The sequence below is a fragment of the Callospermophilus lateralis genome, chromosome 4 (assembly GCF_048772815.1).
Source record: "Callospermophilus lateralis isolate mCalLat2 chromosome 4, mCalLat2.hap1, whole genome shotgun sequence".
Taxonomy (NCBI): Eukaryota; Metazoa; Chordata; class Mammalia; order Rodentia; family Sciuridae; genus Callospermophilus; species Callospermophilus lateralis.
Window position 1 is genome coordinate 151,489,538 of NC_135308.1, and position 22,027 is coordinate 151,511,564.

The following is a 22,027-nucleotide window of genomic DNA, read 5'->3' on the forward strand; positions in this document are numbered from 1 at the left end:
CAAAGGAGATCCTGAATAGTGTTTGTTGAAACAATGCATAGATACATACTCTGTAACCTTGGAGCATGTTAGTGACAGGGGTCAATGCCCTCCAGCCGAGAACACAGGGAACACATTTGTAGTTGTCAAATTGGGTTTATTGCTGCTCACTGCAGTTAAAACAAGACAAAACAAAACACAACATGAGGATCCATGAAGTATCTTAGTAGGAGGATGTTAGGACAGAATTGATAGAATTTAAATTCCTTTTAGGTGATTTTTGGTGGGATTTAAGGAAAACAGGGTGATTTTTCTGTATTGGATATCATCAGGAAGCAAGGATAATTTCTTGGATAATCTCAATAAATCTCATCTACAAGGCACAAAGACGGAAACTGGTAAAAATAAACAAATAATCATAGGTAAAGTAGCAGCATTCATATTTCCAGGATGGGGTTGTTGGGGGTTCTTGTGGTTGGCATAGTGACTTTCTTTGTGTCAGTGCTTAGACAACATTACTGAGTCTTGTTTTTTTTTTTTTTTTTAATCTCACTCCATCAATTAGAGATTGACCTTGTGTGATATCATGTTCTGTGAAACCATATTCAATAGAAGAATGCAAAGGTCTAGTTAGGTCAAGTCAGTTTCTGGATGACAGAATTTGTTTTCCTCTTTCTTACAGGTGTAGGAGGGCCAAAGTCTATTATCAGACAGCATAGAAATAAGCAAGAGTATTTCTTTTGGGGACCCTCCAATTGTGGACTTGTATTGGGGTGATCTTTGAATCAAGACAGCTGAGGTCAAGGTAAAGAAGCAATATTTCTAGAAGTTAACTGAAAACAAAACAAAACACAAAAAACCTTTGTCCAAGAATTAATATCATCTCAGTGCATGGCCATGTATACCTAATTTTCAAATGGAGGATGGCTTATCTCTGTATCCTGAATGATAGGATAACCAAGTCCTCATCATAACCTGTCTTCCTGGTGAGAGTGTTTCCCATACATTTCTAGCCCCAGGACTTAACAAAGGACTTGGCACAGGCAAGGCTCTCTAAAATATTGAGTTTAAAATGGAGCTTTAATTCTTGGCTTGAATTCCCTTCACAAGCCATTTATTGAGTCTACGTTATGAGCCGGAAGAACACTGAAATATCCTAGTCCTCACCTCCAAGGTATTCGCATTTACTCTTAATAGATTTAAGACTGAGGATAACAGCTGGCATTAAAGGTCAGGCACTATGTTGGGTGCTTTACAGGTTTACCCTTCTGCAGGTATCAGCGGGCAGGGCAGGGCTTGTAACCTAGACTGTCTGATTCCAACAGTACTTGCCCAACACACTTCTGTCATCAACTCAGGGCGCTGGTCACTGAAGTCGTGACAAACACTTCTTTTAAAGTGGAGTATGTTCATGTGACCAACCTGGGAAAGAACTTGTTCTCCTCCTGGCAACGATGGATGGGGGAATAGAGCTGCATTAGCTTTCGGTTAAAGCAGGAGAGAGTCTTGTTTGGGGCTTCAGTTCTGAACATCATTGAGTCAATCACCTCCACTGGGCATCCACGAGGCTCAACACAGGTGCTCCCCGCAACTTCCTCTGCCCCCCACATCCTGGGGCAGGGAGGGGAAGTGAGGAAATAAAACAGCAGGCAAAGAGGAAGTGGAGGGTGTGCAGGTGGGCACCCCCCGCCTCGCCGCCCCGCCCGCGCCGGCCACGCCCTCTGCCCCCGAACCCACTTTAAACTCCCGCCCCCTCTTAACAACCACCAATGAGCGGCCGAGGAGCGCGCAGGAGGCTGCGGATTGGCCGGAGCCTCGGTTGCCGGGGTGACGGGTGGGTCCGGCGGGGTCCCCCGGCGGGGCGGGGCGGGGCGGGGGTGCCCGGCGATTTCCGCCCCGCCCTCCCGCGCCCCCCGGCGGCAGGAGGGGCGTCCCCCGCGCATCCCCCGCGCGTCCCCCGCTCCCGCGCGCTTGCCAGCTTCCAGCTCAGGGCGCGCCGCCCTCCGTCTGGTCTCCGCCCCCAGGACCCGCGGCCGCGAGCTCCTGAGCGCGGCTTCCCGGGCCAGCGGCGCGATGGGCTGCGGGAACTCCACCGCTACCAGCTCGGGCGCGGGCCGAGGTGAGCGCGGTGGCTGGGCGCGGCGGGGTCCTGAGGGCGAGGCCGGGGCGAGGCGGCGGGAAGGAGCGGAGCGGAGACCCGGGGTGGGGGTGCACAGCCCTTCGACCCGTCCCCATTTTCGGGACCCGAGCAGATCGCCGGTTTCTGGACAGACCAAAGCCCGGCGCGGGGGCGGACACGCCTGGACCGCGCGAGCCTGCGGGCGAGCCGCGGAGGGCGCGCGGGAGGACGGTGGCTGAGGTCCCTTGCGGGGGTCAGGGCTCACACCCTTCTGGGGCGAGGGTTCCCTGATGTGACCCGCGGTCGGCTCCCTCCACCTCCCACTCTCGCTCCTTCGGGCCTCGCCCCCCCAGCCCCTCGGATCCGGGACCGGGCACCTGGAAAAGTGCCGCAGAGCGAGTCAGGACTTTCCGGTGGACGGGTGGGTTGGGATGGGGTGCGGGTGGGGTGGAGGAGAGCTGAGAACCGGGCTCCAGAAATGCATCCCGCTTCGGTGCAGCTGATGCCCCACTGGGTTGCTGTTAGGATTTCTCTGAGAAGCTGCAGTAGCAGGATGTGTGTGGCAGAGCTTCAGTATCAGCAGTTCTCTTGATGGCGTTTTTCCTTTAAGCACGTATGGAAACTTCGTTTTACACCACTTCATTTTGGTGATTGGCAGGCAGGTCTATATTCTGACCAGGCTTTGCGTCAAGTGATGATTCTAAAACTCAACTCTTCCCTTTAACCCAGTTGGTGTCACCCGATTTAAGATAGTTTGGATCTGTCTTAAGTAGTACCTGCTACCTCTTTTAGTGTCGTTTTAGATGAGAACTCCTCTCCTAGCTCCTCCACTTGAGATCAGTCAGTCGCTACATCCTGCCCTAACCAGCAAATGCAAACAGCAGTCTGTTACTGCAGTATTTCTTAGGGGTCATGGATGCCCTGTCAATGACTTTGTAACCTTGGACTTGTCACTTCCCTTAACCTACACCTGAAGCCTTGTTTATTTTAAAGTTTATTTGTGCATTCACATGATAGGAGCAAGAGTGGAAATCTGCTTAGTTAATTGGCCAAGTTTATTTTTCCTTTTTGGCTTTAGATGATCATATACATGGAATATTCATTTTTAAGAGAAGGAGCTCAAATATGTGGGATTCTAGTCCTAGAGATTGAATGAGCCTAGGTAGTGTTTCATTGAAAGGTTTATCTGTTACACGTAATCTTTACCATCTTAAATTAAAATCTATCCTTGTGATATACAGAGATCTACTGGGGAGCAAATCTTTTAGAATCATGTAACAGTGAGAAGCTGGTTAATTTAGTTAGTGCCTTATGCTAATGGTGGCAAGGACAGGATTCAAAGCTCTATATGGAAACCTGAAACAGTGTCAAGGCCACACCCACACAGAGAACTGTGTCTCTCAACCTACCAGGCCCTGTGGCCCCATGCTATCCACTTCAAGTATACCCTACTGTAAAAAAGGTTGAGAACAATTATCCATGCTAAAAATAAAGTGTAGGAAGGATTTGAGACAGATTTCATTAAAAGGTTGCTTAGTTTATTCACTTTTATTTTTTATTAATGAATTATTTGTCAGGTTTGGAGTTAGATGGGGGAATTCCATTGCTAAATGAAAATCAGAATAATGGTAAGGTATGGTAAGATAGCTCTGAAGTGTTAACATTAAAGATATTTGAATATTTTATTTTAATATTTCTCAGTCAAATGTTTGATTGACTTTTTCTTTTTTTGTAATTAGAGTGTACCTTATTAGGTAAAGGGAGTTATACTTATTGACAAAAACTACTCCAAGGGCACATTTTTATGCAGTGCCTTGTTTTGGTTTATGAAGGACAAAGCATATAAAACCATGTTGTTGTCTCCTCTAAACCTGCTCTTTGCTAAAAATCACATTATGTTCAGAGAAGAGCAAGATAGTGAGGGCAGACGGAAGACCATGAAGGAAAGCATTGTGAGCAGGGGGTTGCTACCTTACCTCTTTAGAGGATCTGCTCCTGCCTTTGAGAAGTCATTCCCAAGCATTTCCCTGCTGTGTGTCCATTTGGCTGGCTTTGGGATTTGATCATTGTTATTTTCTGTCTGCTGATTGTAGGAATTAAGTTTCAGAAAGGAAATGCATCGAGATAAGAGAGAGAAGGGTCAGAAGAGTCCACCACAATGCAGAGTCTTAACTCTGTCCACACCGTGAGCTCTGACACCAACACCGGACAGTTTATTGACCAATCTGCAAAGTTGCCCTGAACCCAAGTGCTGTGAAATGTGGTAAATCAATGTTGTCCCTGTCCTCTAGGTACTTACAGAGCACAGCTTCAGAAATCTTCCAGGAGTCCTAAAGTTTGGAAGCTGTACGGAGGAAAAAAGTGCAAACAAAGGTGGTGGAAAGGGTGCTGAGCTCGAAGCTTGCAGATGGAGGCTTCCTCTTGGTATCGGCACCATGCTGGTTGTTTCCTGTGGGCATTTCAATTTGCTTTTCTGAGCTTCAGTTCCTTCATGTATGCAATGGGAATAATTCTGTGTGCCCTGCTTCATGGGGCTCATGTGAAACTTGGAATCAGATAATGTGGAATAGCACTGTATAAAAGGTAACTGCCATTTTGTAGTAAAAAAATATATATATATATCATATTGAAGATGAAGTGACTTTCCTTGAATATTTTTCTGTAAGAAAATGGCAAATCTACATTTGTGCATTAACACTTTTATGTAGTGGTCCCCAAACCAGAAGTCGCCATTATAAGCCCTGTTTTATCCTCTGAGCAATTCAGATAAACCCAGATATTTGTTTCTCCTTTCTCTGAGCTATCTAGACAGTTGCCTTACTTTGCTTTTGGCTAGTGAACTTGGTTAATATGATAGATTGATTTGCAGTAATGTGCTTGAGTAAACTTGATTTCATTGCCCACATCAATGGAGAAAGTGATGTGTGTTAAAATGGTCCATGACATAAAGAAAGTGAAATGGGTCTTCAGGGTAGATTGACCCTCTGGGAGATTGCTAGCTGCAAACTTCTGCCTGGTCCAGTCCTGTGGGCAGAGCTCCCTGCTGGGAACTTTTAGGGCAGGGGTTGGGGCAGCCAGCAATGGATGACTGTTATCATCAGGGTGTCCAGTTGGAGTCCAGGTCCTTGGTGTCCCGAATAAAGAACTGAGCAAGACATACACAACTGAAGGGGAAGTACAGATTTATTGAAGGTGAAGGTGAAAGTAGCATTCTGGTAAGTAGAGCAGAGTGGGCTGAGCAAGAGAGAGGCTCAGTGCCCCAGTGTCTGGAAATTAGTGACTTACTTGCTGAGTTGTGAGGCCCTCTTCCCTATACAGACCTGATTGAAGACCTTACCCCACTTGCCCCATTGGTTACCTTATGAAACCTAACTAGAATATTGTCCAAATACCCCCCCCCATTGGTTACTTTAGAAAACCTAATTTGAATACTGCCCACTTTACCCTCACTGGTCATTTTAAAATTCTGAACCTGTGGCAGGAGTTGTCATGGTGATAAGTCCTCAGTGGTGGGAGTTGTCATGGTAATGGGACTTATCGGAAACAGGGACATAACTTGTCTCTTTGTTTTGTCCTCCAGCGACATTCTTCTTATACCCTCCCTTCACCATCTTGGTGTTCCTGAGCTCCTGTCTAACAACTGTACAATGCAATCAAATTTATTTGCTGTTGACAAGCTGACAGTCTAGGTAGAGAGATTAAGCACATGGGAACAATTGCAAAGCAATGTAGAGTAGAGTACACCTTGAACCTCCAGGTGCCCAGAAGGTGTTGAATGACCAATAATCAGAGAAGGCTTTCTGGAGGAGGAGGTGAGTTATTAGCCCATGAGGGAGTGGAAGAACCCTTTTGAGTGCTCAAGAGCTCTCCATTTTAATATGACCATTCTCTTCAAGGTAGGGATTTGACTTTTCCCAGCCTAGATCTATAAAGTAGGGTGGCTTCTTATATTTTCCATTTTGTGAGGACTCAGAACATTTTTCCTGCATCGTCTAGTCTAGATCCTAGACCTTGATCTGTGGAGACGCAGCTGGATTAAATAGTCTATTTAATGTGTCACATTTACTATAAGGCATACAGCTTTTGTGTCTCCTCTCCCCAGTCCCATCAGATGCTCTCTATCTTCTTGTTTTCCCTTGAGCTACGCATTAACAAGGCAGAAAAGTGAGCAGTTCTGCGTTTTGACCTCATGAATTACAACAGGTCACTCAGTCGTGTTCACACAACCACAGAGACAGCTTTGTAATATCCACCCAAATCCTTTTTCATGTAGACTAGAAGGCCCCTTGAAAATTCAAATGGTTCCAGCTATCTCCAGTACCCTTTTATAATGCAGAATAATTATTGCCTGCAGGAGAGTTATTTTAGTTGGCAATATTTCGTTGAATGGGTTAGTTGTAGGTTTTGCCAGAGGTATGTAATTGGCAACTATCTGATTGTAATTTTGTGGGCAGTTTATTGTTTCTATAATGGTTCTTCTGCTATTTATATAACAATAGAGCATTAGAGGGGCAGGAGGAAGAAGAGGAACTAGAGCTTAACAATTATTTATCTTACTTTATCAGTGTACCCAGGGAGTTAATAGATTCCTTTTGGGTCCAGTTATTTAGATTAGTTATTTCCTGGTCTTCAATTACTAGATAATTATATTCTCTGTTGATGTAGCTACATTGGTTCAGCCTTGATTGACATCTGTAGATGGTTTGGTAGTATTGGAATGAAGCACCTGTACCTAGCATTGGTCTATGCCTTATGGGGGAAATAATATAAAATTTTGTTGATACCATCAAAGAAGTCATTTGTATCTTGTATTGCTCCCTCTTCCCCTCACCAAGAAATAGAAGGAAGGTCACTATTTTCCTTTCTGTCCTTATATGCTGAGCTCCCTCTTATCTTTTCTCTGAATTACCTTTTGCTGGGAGCTGACATTTTGTTTCATATCTCATGTGTCCCCTCCCTCTCGCAGGCCCACATAGGTGAGCCCACACATGCTATTCACAGTGGTCCCCCAGCCTCTAGACTCATTGCCATGCTTTTAGTGGAATTTATTTTTCCTTGGCTTTCAAAAAAAATATTTGTTGAATGAATGAGTATATCTGAGAAACGAGAGAAAATGAAGTTCCGTCTTAAGAGGTAACTGTCATTGATGTAGGAATTGAGAGGATGAAGTAAAACCTTAAGCAGCAGGGAAACCGCTTGGGAGAAGTGGGACTTGATTTGACTTTGAAGAATAGGTAGGATTTAGACAAGGAGAATCAGGAAGGGCTTGCTGTGTGTGTGTGTGTGTGTGTGTGTGTGTGTGTGTGTGTGTGTTTTGCTGGAAATCAAACCAGGCCTCCTGCATGCTGTGTCCTTAGCTGGAAGGCGTTTTTAGGGCTCTGTGAAGTCCCAGTGGGACTGGTGCATTTTCTGCTGAGAAGTCTGGCTTGGCTGGCTTTGGTACTTCATAGTGGTTGCTGGGAATGGGAAGGAAGTAAAGATGTTCGGGATGGGGGCAAGGAGGCTGGAGAGGCAGTATATTTCAGAATTGAGAGTGGGCTTTGGAGCCAGGAGGTCTAAATTTGAGATCTGTTCTTGCTATTCTTCTGTGACCTTGGGTAACTGCTTAAGTTGTCTGTTCCTTAATTTCCTCAATTGTAAAATGGAGTACAGAATAGAACCTACTAAGATTAAATGAGATCGTCTATGTCAGCTGCTTGGAACAGTGCCTCACACAGTGCAGATACTCCTGTGCTATTATTGTAGGGAAGCCTGTGTCCCTTTTTTTCTGTAATGTATAGGGAAAGACATTTGTGACTGGTGTGGAAGGAGAGTGAGCTGCTGAAGGTGTGTGCCTACAGAAGAGGTGGAACCAAAAGCTGTGTTTGGATTCCTCAGACTGCTGAGGGCCTGGACCCCAGCCCTGGGCCCTGCTCCGGTGGGAGGCCTTGAAGTCAGAGACACAGGCAGACAGGCTGCGGGTGTGTGTTGGAGGAGGAGGGAGATGTAAAAATGAGCTCAACCATCACAGCCTGGGTGACCAGGAGGAGGTCGCTGCTCACTGGGGCAAGGTAGGGAGGGGCAGGTGACCAACATGCTCTTGGAGGTACCACGTTGAAAATGATGACAAATGCATGGTGGGGGGACGCCTCGCTCTGCATTATCACCGTGTGACACACTCAGGAGGTTCTGTGTGTTACCCACATGCTACAGCTCCCCAGACTGGACGTTGCAGCCGTGTGAATGGTTCAAAAGGTGTCCTAGATGCAGTTCAGTATAGACATGGCATCAGTCACATTATAGCAGTCAAGGGTCCGCACGTTACCTTACGTGGGTACTCATTATCCGGCTGCCTTTATGTTTAATTTTTATTTACCTAAAATAGAACTGCTCAGCAGAGACAACCTGTAAACAAAGAGATTTTCTGCAAGAGCTTCCATAGTCATTGGCAGCGTTTTTGATTTCTAGGACACACTGACCTGAAATGTTTTTTCCATTATTTGAAAAAATGACTTATAAATCTGTATTCTTAAAAATAAACACCACTCGGGGTATACTAATGAGCTGTGTTGTTCCATTTCTTTTGGCCAAACTGAGACTATGACATAGTTTTAGAACTATTATGGGTCAAAGGCGCCCATAGAAAACTGTCAGAATTGAAGAGAATTTTGTTTATTTTCCTGTAGTTGTGTTTATACAGTTGTCAGTGAGACTTTTTCTTTTATAAAATGAGTAGAACATTCCTACATGTTCTTATTATTTCCCATAAGAACCATAGCCTTTTCTTATTTTTTATGCTCTAAGAAGAGTGATTTGTAAATCTTGAGTATTTTTTTTTTTATAAATTCCTGATGTACATTATTTTTGGTGCATGTCTGCCTGTATATATGTGTATGTATGAGTCATCACCACTGAGTTTGAAGAATGAAATATCACAACATATAATTTAGCAATTTATTTTCCAGTGAATATTTCTAGTATATTTCAAAAAAGGTTTGCTGTAGTAGTCTGTTTTTTCAAATGTAAAATCATGTGTTCTTTTAAAAGAAGTAAGGGACTGGAGCTGTAGTCAGTGGTAGAGTGTTTGCCCAGCATGAGTGAGGCACCACCAGAAAAGAAAGTATTTTTCTTAGAATTTGGCTTGTGTGAGGAACTTCTCCCATTAGTGAGTGTGTGAATGAGGATGATACCGAAGGCGTTCTGGGCAGTGTGACTCACTCTTCTTAACTTACAAGGCAGACTGATGAGCTCTCAAAGGAACATCTGCCCATTGGACCCAAGATGATGTATAGCTCTACTTAAAATTACCCAGCCATGCAGCTGGCTTGCTTAAATCATTTGCTGGGAATACATTTTGTGTTTTGGGATGTATGATATGTCGTGTTAAATTTGGTCCCCTCCCATGTTAATTTTGCCATGTTTCTTTTCACAATAGAATTTCTTTTTCTCAAGGAAGGAGATGACAGGGTAAGAAGTAGTAGTCTATAGAACAGTGGTCCCTGGGAAGATACGTCCATGCCCTCAGCCCTGGAGTGTGTGAATGTGACCTTATTTGGATAGAGGGTCTTTGCCAGTGTAATTAAGTGGAGTATTTTGAGATGAAAAGGTGATACTGTGTGATCAGGTGTCCTCATAAGAGACTGAAGAGAAGACAGACACAGAGAGGAGGAGGTGCTGTAAAGATGGAGAGAGAGCAGAGACCATGCAGCCACTGGCCAAGGAGTGCCCAGCAGTGCCCACTGCCCCAGAAGCAGGGAGAGGCAGGCCTCAGTTTCTCCCGGGGACTGTGGCTAAGGAGGTACATTCTGGCTGACTCCTGGATTTATTGCTCCTGGCCTTGGGACATGTGAGGGCTTATATTCCTGCTGTTTTAAGCCACCCAGTTTGTGGTGGTTTGTTATAGCAACCCAGGAAACTAATACAGAAAGTTCTTTTCTGTAGTTGTTCAGGAATGCACAAAATTAGCATAGAGGAAAATACTGTTAGAAACTCTGGATCTGGAGTGTAAAGAATACTTGCTGACAGAAGTACAGCATGGTTAAATCTCAGTGTACTTCAAGGCTGGTCAGTTCCTGTGAGGGTCCTACATTTTTATGTGAAGCATGAAGAAATGAGAGTTTCTTTCTTCCTGACACCAGCTGTTGCCGTCCTGTAGTGCAGTTAGTCTGATGCTGACTGCCCAGGGTTCATGGCGGACTCCAGGGCCAAAGCACTGTCCACTAGGCTGCCTGCTTTCACTTCAAACACCACTCACAAGTATGGGGCCTCCTGTTACCCACACTTGTCAGTGTGGCTGCGAGTTCGGGAGTTCCACACCCCCCTCTTCAGGTTTGGTACTTTGCCAGAGAGGATTACAGAACTCAGGAAGGTGTTTTACACATTCTGTCACAAAGGACACAAATAAACAGGTCACAGGGCGAGGCCTGGAAGTGTCTGAGCACAGGCGCTTTGGTCCCCTCCTGGCCCGTGGAGGTGCTCACCAACTGGGCAGCTCACTGAAGCGGGTCCTTTTTTGGAGGTTTTTCTAGAGGCTTCCTTACATAGGCACGATCGATGAAGTCATGGGCCATCGGGATTAGCTTCTCTCCAGCCCCCTCTCCTCCCTAGGATTGGGAGTGGGGCTCAAAGTTCCACCTTCTCATCAAGCCTTGGTCTTTCTGGGGTCCAGCTGCCATCCTGAGGCTCTCTAGGGGCTTGGCAAGAGTCACCCTTGTCAACCTTTATCAGGTAGGAAACTCCAAGGGTTTCGGGAGCTCTATGCTAGAGCCAGGGAAAAAGACCAAATCTCTTCTGTGGTGTTCCAATATCAGATTAAGTTTTTTGAATGCTGGAGCAAATTGAGTTTGCTACGTATTTTGAAGTAACTGAGACTTTTTGAATTTGAGGCTCATGGATAAAATAATAAGGTCTTTTAAAGTATATAAAGGGTAATAAACATGATCACAATGAAATGAAGTGATATTGTGAGCAACCAATGATGTTTAAGTTTTAAAGAAATAGGTAATTTCAGAAGGAAATGTTATTCCTTAGACATCCAATGTATTTACAGTTCTTTTCTTTTGGGGGTGCTAGGGCTCAAACCCACGGCCCCGAGCATGCTAGGCAAGCGCTCTACTCTGAGTTATGCCCCCAGCCCTGCAATTAGGTTTTGGTCCTGGAGCTGCATGTTATACTTTTCTGAAAGCAAACTTTCTCCCTCTTAATTTGTTTTAAAAGAAGACATTTAAAATTATGATTATCTTTATACAGTTTTAGAGTCTGGTAATTAAATCTTTTGACTTAAAAAAGTTCTGATTCTTTATGTGTCTTGGTGTTTTATTTTTCTACAAGAAAAATTGTTACCATCCCTGCATCTCTATTTCTTCTAAGATCCATGATGTTAACCCTGCAAGCCTCTGTTTAAACAGTAAAGAGCTAGTTTGGTGGGAAATGAAGTGTTATTAACAGGGATGAACAATCCACCCAGGGCCCAGAAAGTAGATGCACCCCTGTAAATATTTGCTTAATCAATGATAAATCACATAAATTGCAAATACACTTTAAACCACATGGGATTTTGTCACTGTATGAATAGTTCTGGTCAAAGTATTTTTGCATAAATTATCTCAAGTACAAGTCTTGATCTCATTATTTATATAATTAAGTGAAATGTGATTAAAATGTTGCAGCAAAGTAATAATTTTTCTGTTTCTGATCATTTTTTGAGTTCATGCTATTTCAGGGCAAATTGACTTAATACTTCACATTTTATATACTTAGGTGCTCTGATAGTTTGGCAAGGGTTTCCATCTATTGAATTTTTTTTTTTTAAACTCTAAGAAGTTATATGTTGGGGAGTCATAGTCTCCCTAGCCTGGTTGTAAGCTTGTCATTAACCCCGTGTTACCTTGCTTCTGAGATGCAGATTTCATCCCTTTTTGAAAATGGAGTGCCCTTTACAATCCTTTGTGTGTACTGCTAGAGTGTTTCTGACTTCGCCCCAGTTTAATAACTGCTGCTGTTATTAAATAGATGCTGCCCTTTTGAGCGAGGGACATTTTAGAACAGAAAGTACAATCCCTTGACTTTGTTTTGGAGGAGACACCATGCGTCTCTCTTGGGCCCGCTGGGTTTCTAAATGGTGAGCCCAGCAGGGAGAGGCCCTGTGGTGTCCTTGGCGGTCAAGGTGAGGCGGATGGCGGCTCCTGATGGCTGATTAAAGCATGCTCCAACTTCCCTTCATAAACGCTCTTCTCGCTTGTTGCTGTGCTCTTCCTTCTTGGCTGCTTTTGCTGGCCTGCATGTCCCCGTCAGCCACTGAAGCAGAATGACTTAGTGACTGATAGGCAGGTCTCAGACCCTGCTCAGGTATGTGCCTTCCAATTCTGTGCTGTCCTCATCCCACCCCTGCTGCCTCCCCAGGCTGCAGTGGGGACCCGCGTGCCTGCTCCTCTCCCCCTGGATTGTGCTGGCTCTCTGCATTCAAGCCCAGGACTCCAGGCCCACGTCCTCATCACCCACGTGCAGAATCTCGAAGTTTCCGACTCCTCTGCTGCTCCCCTCCCAGATATTCTCACTCCTTTCAGTAGAAATAAAAACAAGAGCAGGGTGTTATTTTCTTTCTAGACTTTTTCTGCCTGTTTGGACTCTGAAATAAAATGTTCATTTTTATGGGTTTATGGTGGCGCTAATCCTTTATTTTTTTCTATCAAAACACTCTGCTGTTGGCAGTTTTTTTTTTTCTTTTTAATTTTCTAATTTTGGTTTAAAAGGTCTCGGATACCAAAGCACAAAGTTCCCAACTGATATTGGGAGTTCTACTGATATTGTTTCACAAAAATGTTACTCTTCCTGGAAAGACAGAAGGGTGTTCATGGCAAAGTTCAGGTTTACTGAAAGCCTTAAAAGAATGCATTTGAGACAGTCTTGATTATCTTTATGACCAGCTATTAGTACTACAGGTCTTAATGTCACTGAAGTATAGTTCTTGCAAGTTTGGAAATAACTTTTCCTGCTTTCTTGTGTACTTACTGTGTAGCACATCTTTATTTCTAATTTTCTGTGACTTGTGCTGAAGTGTTTTAGTTTTCATTTCATAGATATGGAAATTGAAAAGTTAACTGTGATTGCTAACAATAATTTGGTGTGCTATTTTTATGTGTCGGACTTTGCTGTTTATACACCTTATCTTTTAAAATCTTCACAATAACCTTGAGAATAACCTTTTTACCCACTCGAGGGAACTGAGGTTTTGAGAGTTGTAAAGGAGGCTTGATGCCACGTGGCTGGTAAGTGTTGGAATCAGGTTCTGTGTCCTACAGGTAAAGGTGCTGGGAGGGTGAGCAGAGAGCCTGTGGTGAGTGATGGGAATGGCGTCCTAAGGAATGGTCTGCTTTTGGCACGTGAGTGGGAAGCAGAAAGGAGAGAGTTTAGCAGCAAGCTGGAGCAGAGTTAGACAAGCACGCGATTCCTTTGGAGTGAGATGGGTGTCCTTGAGATGCCCTGATCCATGGAGTCTGTCACCTCCATTTCTTCTTGTGACTTTGCTTTTCCTTTGTGATAACTGTACAGTGTGACTTACAAGAACGCAGTGTGCACCGCAGCTTCCAAGGTGTGGCTTCAAAAAGAAAATGTTCCTCAGGTTCTGTCTGCTTCCTTATTTATAAAATGGGAGAATGGGTTAGGTGACCTGTACATTCCTCTTGGAACCCACACCTTGTAATGTATAGGGATTGTTAAAAATGGGCAGAATAAATTCTAAACTTAAGAATTGAATTTTGTACTTCTCTTGTGCTTTTCCTTTTTAAAATGATTGAAAAATGTTCTTAGCTCTTCTGGAGTATTACTAGTTAGGTATTGGGCTTCACATGTTTGTAGCTGTACTGTTGTACCAATACCAACCTGTCTTTTTTCCTCCTCCAGGCCCTGCGGGAGCAGCTAAAGATGTGTAAGTACATAATATTATATCATAAGCTCTCTTTCTTCGGAAGCTGCTGTTTTTCATGATTGTGACCTTTAGATATCTGTAGGTATGGCTGAAAAGACATGAAAATTCTTTCTGTGCTATCACACATTAAGATTATCACTTGGTTACAAGTGCTACTTGAAGAATGCTATTATTTGTGACTCCTGATTTTAGCCTTTTTTGTCCTGGCACTTGAACTCAGAATCTTAAGAAAAGAGGATGTTAATTGTGTTTCCATCTCAACTTGTGCAGAGGCTTCTTTTAGTTGAAAGTAAGCAGTTATAGGAGAATTAAGCACAGAGCTCTCATGACTCTGCAGGGTCTTAGAGTTGGGAGGACAGACTGGGGCTAGGCATGTTAAATGGCTTTAAAGTTGAAAACTAGAAATTTGAGTGAATCTACGTGACTATTTACTATGGTTTGAATAGGGGGTCTCCTGAAAGTTTATGGGTTAGAAAATTAATCCTCAGATTCACATGTTGAAGATACTGGGGGTGGGGGCTTTGGGATAATTAGGGTTAGATGAGGTTGTGAGAGTCAGGCCCCCAGGCTGGAATTAGTGGCTTTTAAGAAGAGGAAGAGACTCAAGCTAGCACATGTGCTCCATCTCAATGTGATGCCCTCTGGCATGTGATGATGCAGCAAGAAAGTTCTTGCCAAAAGCCAAGAAGATGCTGGCACCATGCTCTTAGCTTTCTGGCCTCCAGCTCTGTGAACCTAATAAACTTTCATACTTTATAGATATAAATGCCTGGCCTCAGGTATTTTGTTATAGCCACAGAAGATGGACAGACACACAATTCAACATAGTCATTATTGAGCTGATCTTTAGACCACAGGACATTAATTAGGGGGCATAGAAACCTTTTAGGATTTCCGTTATGGCCCTTCTCTATATCCTTTCACCTATAATCTAGACATGGACATCATGGGAATTTCCTGTTAAATAGTGTTTATGGTCACTCTGTGGAGGTTGGGATCAGCCCTCCTACCCCATAATGGTACATTTCAAGACTGATGGAGCCACACAAGATTAAGAGAGTGTGAAAGATTTAATACTCACATAATGTGGCTTTCTGGGGAGAGCAGGGTAGGTACCCAGAGTGCGCCATCGAGCTGGAGTGAAGGAGAGGTGCATGAATTTGGTTTTCCTTGTGGTTGGGGAGTGGACCAGATGAGGGCTCTTATGCAGAGGCAAAGGTCTGATCTTCCTGTTGACAGGTTTCCTATTGGCTTTCACAGACAGGGTACAGAAGGAGAGTGATGGGGCTTGAAAGCTGTCAGTGGCCCAGTACTAAAATAGTGTCAGACTTTTTATTACAAAGAAGTTGGAGAAGATTAGGATAGGGTTGTAGTTTTCTGGGAATTAAATATTTTTTATGTGACTTTAAGCATAAAAGAAGCAGTAATAGATTGCTTCAAACTCCTGGCTGCAGTGTCTGAGACTATTACCAAAACATCCAGTGACAGTAAATTCTGCACATTTACCTTATCCCTATTATTGTGGTGTTTTGGTCTCTCCTTCAATTTCTGTATTGTGTTGCCACATTAATTTTCCTCAAGCTCTGTATTTGTAGGGTCTCTGCTCAGAACTGTTCCATTATGTCTATTGCCCACTGGATTCAGCTCAGAATCCCTTGGGAGTAGGAAGGCCATTTGTTTCAGCTGTAAGCTAGCTGACTGCATGGTGTGGAAGGAGGTGACAGTTGGGAATGAGAAAACCCAGGACTGTTTAAGGAGACCACTTTAGAGACTCATGTTTCAATCTACTTTCCCTGTTTCTTGCTGTCCCCCATTTATCCATCAGCTTCTCATTTCTGGAACTAAATACCTGAGGAAATTAACTTTATAAAGAGAAAAAAATTTATTTAGCTTATAGTTTTGGAGATTGGAAGTTTAAAACAGCTTAGAACACTTGGTGAGGGCCACCCTGTGATTATATCACTTTGTGGCATGGATGACAGTGGCAGGAAGCCCATGTTGGAGCAAAATGCTCACATCTCGAGCCAGAGCAGAGAGAAAAGAGAGAAAGAGCGGATGATTGAGGTTCCACAATCCCACTGGGCATTCACCCTGTGACCTAAAACCTCCCAGTAGGCCCTGCCTCCTGATGGGCCCACCACCTCCCAACAGCGCCAGCTTAGGACTGCCTTTTAATATGCCAGCCTTTGGGGGACACTCATCCAAACTCTAGCAGCCTCAAATGTTCTTTTTTCCAGTTCTGTTGGTAAATATGCTGCCTGTTCTTCAGGGCTGATGTCTTATTCTTTGCAAGAAGAATTTCCTGGAACCTTCTTGCTGGGTACAGAATCTTTCCCTTCCCACCCGCCACAGCATGTCAGACCCTCTCTGTGATGTCTCAGGTAGGGCTTGCATTGCCGTTGTCTTTTCCCTCGGGACTTGGAGGGGTGGAATGCCTTGCCATTGTGTTGTGCTCTGGGGTTGTTAGTATCAGACTTTGAACATGGTTAACGTTTGGTAAAAAGTTGTTGAAGGTTCCATCATTTCTCTTTAACAAGAGAGCGATTTTATGCATCCTCTTTCTTTTAGAGGAATGCAAGTGCCTAAAGAATTTACTGATGGTTTTGTCAACAGGATTAACTACTTCAGGATGTGAGATGTCACCTCACTACTTTAAAATTCTGAAATCTTCAGATTTAAATTTTCTGTAATTACACTTCATTCAATGCCCTATAACTAAAAGTTGTTTTTATTAAATCAATGATTCTTTAAAAAATAAATGCGATAGATATAATTGGAAAAGGTTAAAGAATAGTATAGTATTACTTTTCTGTACAAAAAAGGTATATTCAAACACAGATTTTTCTAAAAAGAAGCTTTAGATTTATAAATCTTAACCAGAGCATTATTTGGCGATGCCATCAATGAATGAGGAGCTAAGAAATTAAGACAATTTGACAATTTTTATTATGAAAAATTTAAATTTTTATTTTAAAAAATCCAAACATGCTGATTTGAAATCCAAAGAAGTGACCCCAATAGTATAATAGATGCTGCAAGAGTGGGGAACTCAAATTGGCCAACTACCACGTTGTACGAACCACACGAAAGTCTTTTGGGAGAACTGTAGTTATTTTTTGAAGCCAGCAATACTATAATTACTCCCTTAGTCTATATTAAAACATCAGTTTTTGAGAGGAGGTCTGCAGTTTCTTCTCTCCCTTTTCCTATTCATTTGTCTGCTTTCTGTAGGGCATGAAGCCAGTATCCAATAACAAGTAAAATGATTCTGCTGCATTTTAGTAGGTCACTGTCTACTGGGACCAAAATATAGTGTGATGGGGCTGATTATGAAAACAGTCAGAACGAATGTTGGTGTGGGTCTTGACAGATGAGCTGGGGTTTACAGGGGGAGGGGAGGGCGAGGGCTCGGCAGCCCAGAGCAGAGCAAGGAGCATGCCGAAGGACCCGGGGGTGTGAGTAGAATGTCTCCTGGGCACAGTTGCCCAGCTGGCTCCCCTGGAGCCTGTAACACAGGCTTGGCAGAGGTGGGAGCCAAGGCTGGTGGGCTGGGCCTAGCTGGTGAAGTGCTCTGGTGCCAAGTCAGTAATGGAACTTGATTTTGATTGCTTTCAGGGGTCATTAGAGATTTTAAGGTGTTTTGGATGATAGTGTTTGGGTTTAGGGTAGTAACTCCCAGAGGAGGGATAGTGACATGGGGAAGGGGTGTGGACATAGGCGGCTTGGAGGTGAGGCTGTGGGAGGTGAGGCTGTGGGAGGCGAGTGAACAGATGGCTGCTACTAAAGGAGAAGAGGTGGTCCATTCAAGACACATGAGGGGACGGACGTGGTAAGGTTTATTGAATTAACGAGGAAGGAAAGGAAAGAAGCCTACGAGGCTGACACTGCAGTTCAAACTTAAGCCAAGAGAATGATGGCTGTTAATCCAGAAAGGCCAAGTGGCTGAAGGAGGAAGAGAAGTGTTTGGGTGCAAGGCAGCCACCTTGGTTTCCTGGGGGACCGTGGTTTTAACTGAGTGGAGTGAATAGCAACTTAGTCACATGGATGTGAGGGAGGAAGTGGGGAGAGTGATGCCTTGTGTATCACTGTATGAAGTTGCCAGTAAGGGGTGGGAAAGATGGCGGTGGGAAAGATGGCGGTGGGAAAGATGGCGGTGGGAAAGATGGCGGTGGGAAAGATGGCGGTAGCAAGAGGAGATACAGTTTAAAAACGTGTATGTATTACAAAAGGAATACCAGGAAAATGTAAATACAGAAAAATATTCAAAACAATTTTTTTGAACTTTATTTTATTTATTTTTATTTTTTTTTTATGTGGTGTTGAGTGTGAACCCAGGGCCTCGCACATGCTAGGTGAGCACTCCACCACTGGGCCACAAACCCAAACCCCAGAAAAATATTTTTTTGAAATCAGCTGTTATCCTACCATCAGAGACAGTCATCATTAATATTGAATGTTGTTTTCTTTAAATTCTTTTGTTATTTTTTCTGCCTAATTGTTGTGTATGGATGATTTTTCATACTGAAGTCCAGTCTTTCTTTTTCTATTTATTGTTTTAAGTGGAGGAGACTTGGGTGTACCTGTGGGTTAGAGAGAAGGAACCCAGAGAGTAAGAAAAGCTGAGGGCAGGTTGGGGAGGGAGAGAACACTTGGTAGAGGTTGATCTTGAAATAGGCTGAGAGGAGAAAACAGAGATGGCTTGTCGGAGGCTTAACTCCTTTGCCTCTCTCCCTGTGTCTTTAAACCATGGTGCAGCAGCAACATGATGACATTTGGCTGCTTTACAATCCTGCAAAAATCAGCCATGCTTTTATTTTATTTCAGTGAATTATCTTAGCTATTTGGCACCAGTAGGTTATGTTGGGATATTTTTGGGAAATGGCAGAGGCCCAGCTTGGTCTAAACAAACAAACAAAAAGGAATTTATTGGCATGTGTAGTGGAAAAGCTCCAGGGGTCTGGCTTTAGTCACAGCTGGATCCAGGTGGTCAAAGGACAGGAAGAAACTCTTTCATCTCTGCTTGCCTGCTTTGGGCTTCATCCTTAGGAGCTTTCCCCAAGTGGTGGCTGACCTGGCCAGCTTGCCTCTTGTCAGCCTGGTGGTTTCTGTGGAAAGCAGTTTCCCCTGAAGTCCTAGAGCAACACTCTGACCCTCCAGGTGGGACTGTGCCTCCTCTGAATCAGTCAAGGCCGGGAGACTGTGGGATCTCATTGGCCAGGCCTTGGTCACGTGCCCCACTGCTGAGCTGGTTGGGTCCTTACCCTGTGCAAAGCATGTGATGATTCCCCAAAGAAAAATCAGGTTGCTGCTACCAAAACAGGGGGCACCTGTAACTAGGTAGGCAGAAGCAAAGCTTTTTGTCTATATTGTCTATACTTTTCATGTTTAAAAAAATCTCTCAACTTTCAGCAGTATTTGTAAGAATATTATGAATATGTTTTGAATAAGAAATGGTCAAATAAGTTAGCTAAAATTTAATGTTTTTTATTGTTGAAAATTAAAAAAACACATCTTTTTGATTTAAATGAGATAATTCAAGCACTTCTTTCATTTAAAATTTACAAAGTGACATTTCATTGATTCCTTTCTTGACAAAGCCATTTTATTGTTATAGAAGATAACTTTAGAGGAAAATATCTTGAAATGAACGAGCATAAAACACATTGACAGTCTGTCTTATTGAAAATGAAGTTATGCATCTCTAATCTTAATTTTCCTTGGAAGTCTGTATGAATTTCCCATGTTTCATGCTCTTGTGTCACTGAGCCCTCTCTACCCCTTCTTGTTCCCTCGTTGTTACAAACCTAAGAGTCTCTGATGGGTTCTTTTCTCCTTGGTGTAGTGGGAGGCTAGATTGTATTCTGAAGATAAAGAGGGTGGGGTTGAAGTATTATTTAAAAAACCTACATTTTGGAAGCAGGGAGGCTTGTGCGTAAAATTCCATCCATCCTGTACTACCCGTGTGATGCTGTGTCTTTAGTATAAGTAGATATAAAATTATAATAATCATTGTGCAGGGCAGTCATCTTCATCAGTACCAATGGCATTCTTATGTTGGTAGCTAATCCTTATTGAGGACCATGTGCCAGATACTAAATTTCAGCATTTGGGTACGTTATCTCATTCTGTACCCATTCTGAGGGAGAAAGTGCTGCCTCATGTTCTGAATGAGACGGGAATGCAGAGAGCTCAGGTGGGAGCTCAAAGCTCTCCGTATCTTAGTATCCTAGTGTGCTGCCTGGCATCGTGCTTGTTACTCTGGTAAATAAAATCATTAGGTGGTTGAAGGGTTGTTGTAAAGACTTCCAGAGCCTCTGGCGTGCATACCCAATAGCAGAAGACACAGCATGTGGAGGACCCTGCTGTGGTTAGAAGCCACGCCTGTTCAGATCTTCCTTAGGTGGGACCCAGTGGAGTAGGAACCAGAAGAGAGAAAAGCAGGTCACGCCAGGATGGAGGGCTGGGTGGTGACCAGCAGGTGCTGCTGAGAGGCTGGGCTGGAGAACACAAATCAGAGAAAAGGAGGGGAGGCCGAGGGGCTGTGGATGGAGCAATGGGGAGGGAGGTATGAATTGGAGACAGAGACACAGTCCAAAATCAGAAGGAAGTCCTGACCAGGTGGGGTGAAGCAGTTCCAGGAGCTAAGCCCCTGGAGAGCCACGGGGACATGATCAACAGCACGGCTGTGCCGACTACCCTAATTTAATCACCGTGCATCACATTCAAGTGTTGAAATGTCACACTGTACCCCATAAATATGTACAGTTATGAGGCAGTTTAAAAACGAAGCTTAACCATTTCATGATTTATGTAAAAGTAAAAAGAAAAACGTTGTTAAGATAGGGGAGGTCAGCAAAACATGAGAGGCTGGATGGGTTATTTTATGAATTTTAAAATTGGTATAAAGATAGTTATGGTTAGAAATACCAACTTTGGAGTAGGTCCAAATTCTTCAGTGGTTTGGGGGTTTGTGAAGCAGGGCGAGACCCAAAAGAGGAGTATTCTTGAGTGCAGATGAAGTTGGTTGTATCTGAAATAGCATAGAGTTTGGAGATACTGGGTGAGAGGAAAACAGGGTGCACATTCTTGAGGTTGGGAGAACAGTGGTGCCATTAGGGAAAATGGAGGTTTCTAAGGAGATGGAGAGGGTGTTCCTGCCTTTGTTAAGCAGATGACACTTCCACAGCCAACCATGCTCCTCAGGAGAACAGTGAGGAGGAGCCATGCCAAGCGGGAAGAAGGGCAGTTTAGCTCTTGATTCATTGCCTCCATACAAAGAAAAGTTGAAAGCATTCTTTTGAAGTGAATATTACCCACAATCTACAGAAAAACACTCTGGAAAAAAGAAAAGGACCAGTAGTGGCCAAGGGGCTCATCCAAGGAGACAGTTTAAAAGATAACGTCCAAAGAAATGGTGGAATTGTGAAGAAATGAATGAGATCAAACAGGCCCAGTTAATGGTAAGACATTAATTTAGTCAAAAATCATATATGATTGGTAGATTTTATTGGAACCATCCTAAGAAGCAAAAGTCACTGTTAGAGTCTGTAAACAAGTCAGGATGGCGTCTGGCATTTTGCCAGAGAAATGTTAGGGTCTGTAAACAAGTCAAGATGGCACCTGGCAAAATGCCAGAGGGAGTGGTTTGTAAAATAACAAAAGCGAGCCATTAAGTGTGGAGATTCCTGATTGGTTGACTGCTGTATCTAGTTTATGTTAATTAGATAAGCTGTGTGGAATATATAAATACTGCTCCTGTCCTACAATAAATGGCTCCTACTCCTGCTGTATCAACGTACACAAGTTGTCCACCCCCCCCCCCCACCCCGTTAGTTTGCTGCAGCCGGACTGCGGCAAGTCACCATGGAAACATAAGGAAAATAAATTGATGACACTTTCATCTGGAGACTTGTAGTGTAAATGGAAGTAAAATTTGTCAATTAACAAACTTACTCCAAATGACTGTCACAAATGATAACAAAAATAGATGACTAGAAAATGGATGCCAGCCAAGAATACTGTTC

The 22,027-nt window shown here is 43.6% G+C and overlaps 1 protein-coding gene across 1 annotated transcript in view; it reads left to right on the forward strand.

Annotated features, from left to right (window-relative positions):
* The first annotated feature begins 1,904 nt into the window (after positions 1–1,904).
* The window catches only part of C4H12orf75 (chromosome 4 C12orf75 homolog), a 41,694-nt gene continuing 21,571 nt past the window's right edge, over positions 1,905–22,027 (forward strand). The window contains exons 1-2 of the mRNA XM_076853249.2: positions 1,905–2,098; positions 13,979–14,003. Of these exons, the coding sequence (XP_076709364.1) occupies positions 2,053–2,098; positions 13,979–14,003 (71 nt within the window). The 5' untranslated portion in view covers positions 1,905–2,052. The remainder of the gene's footprint in view (positions 2,099–13,978; positions 14,004–22,027) is intronic.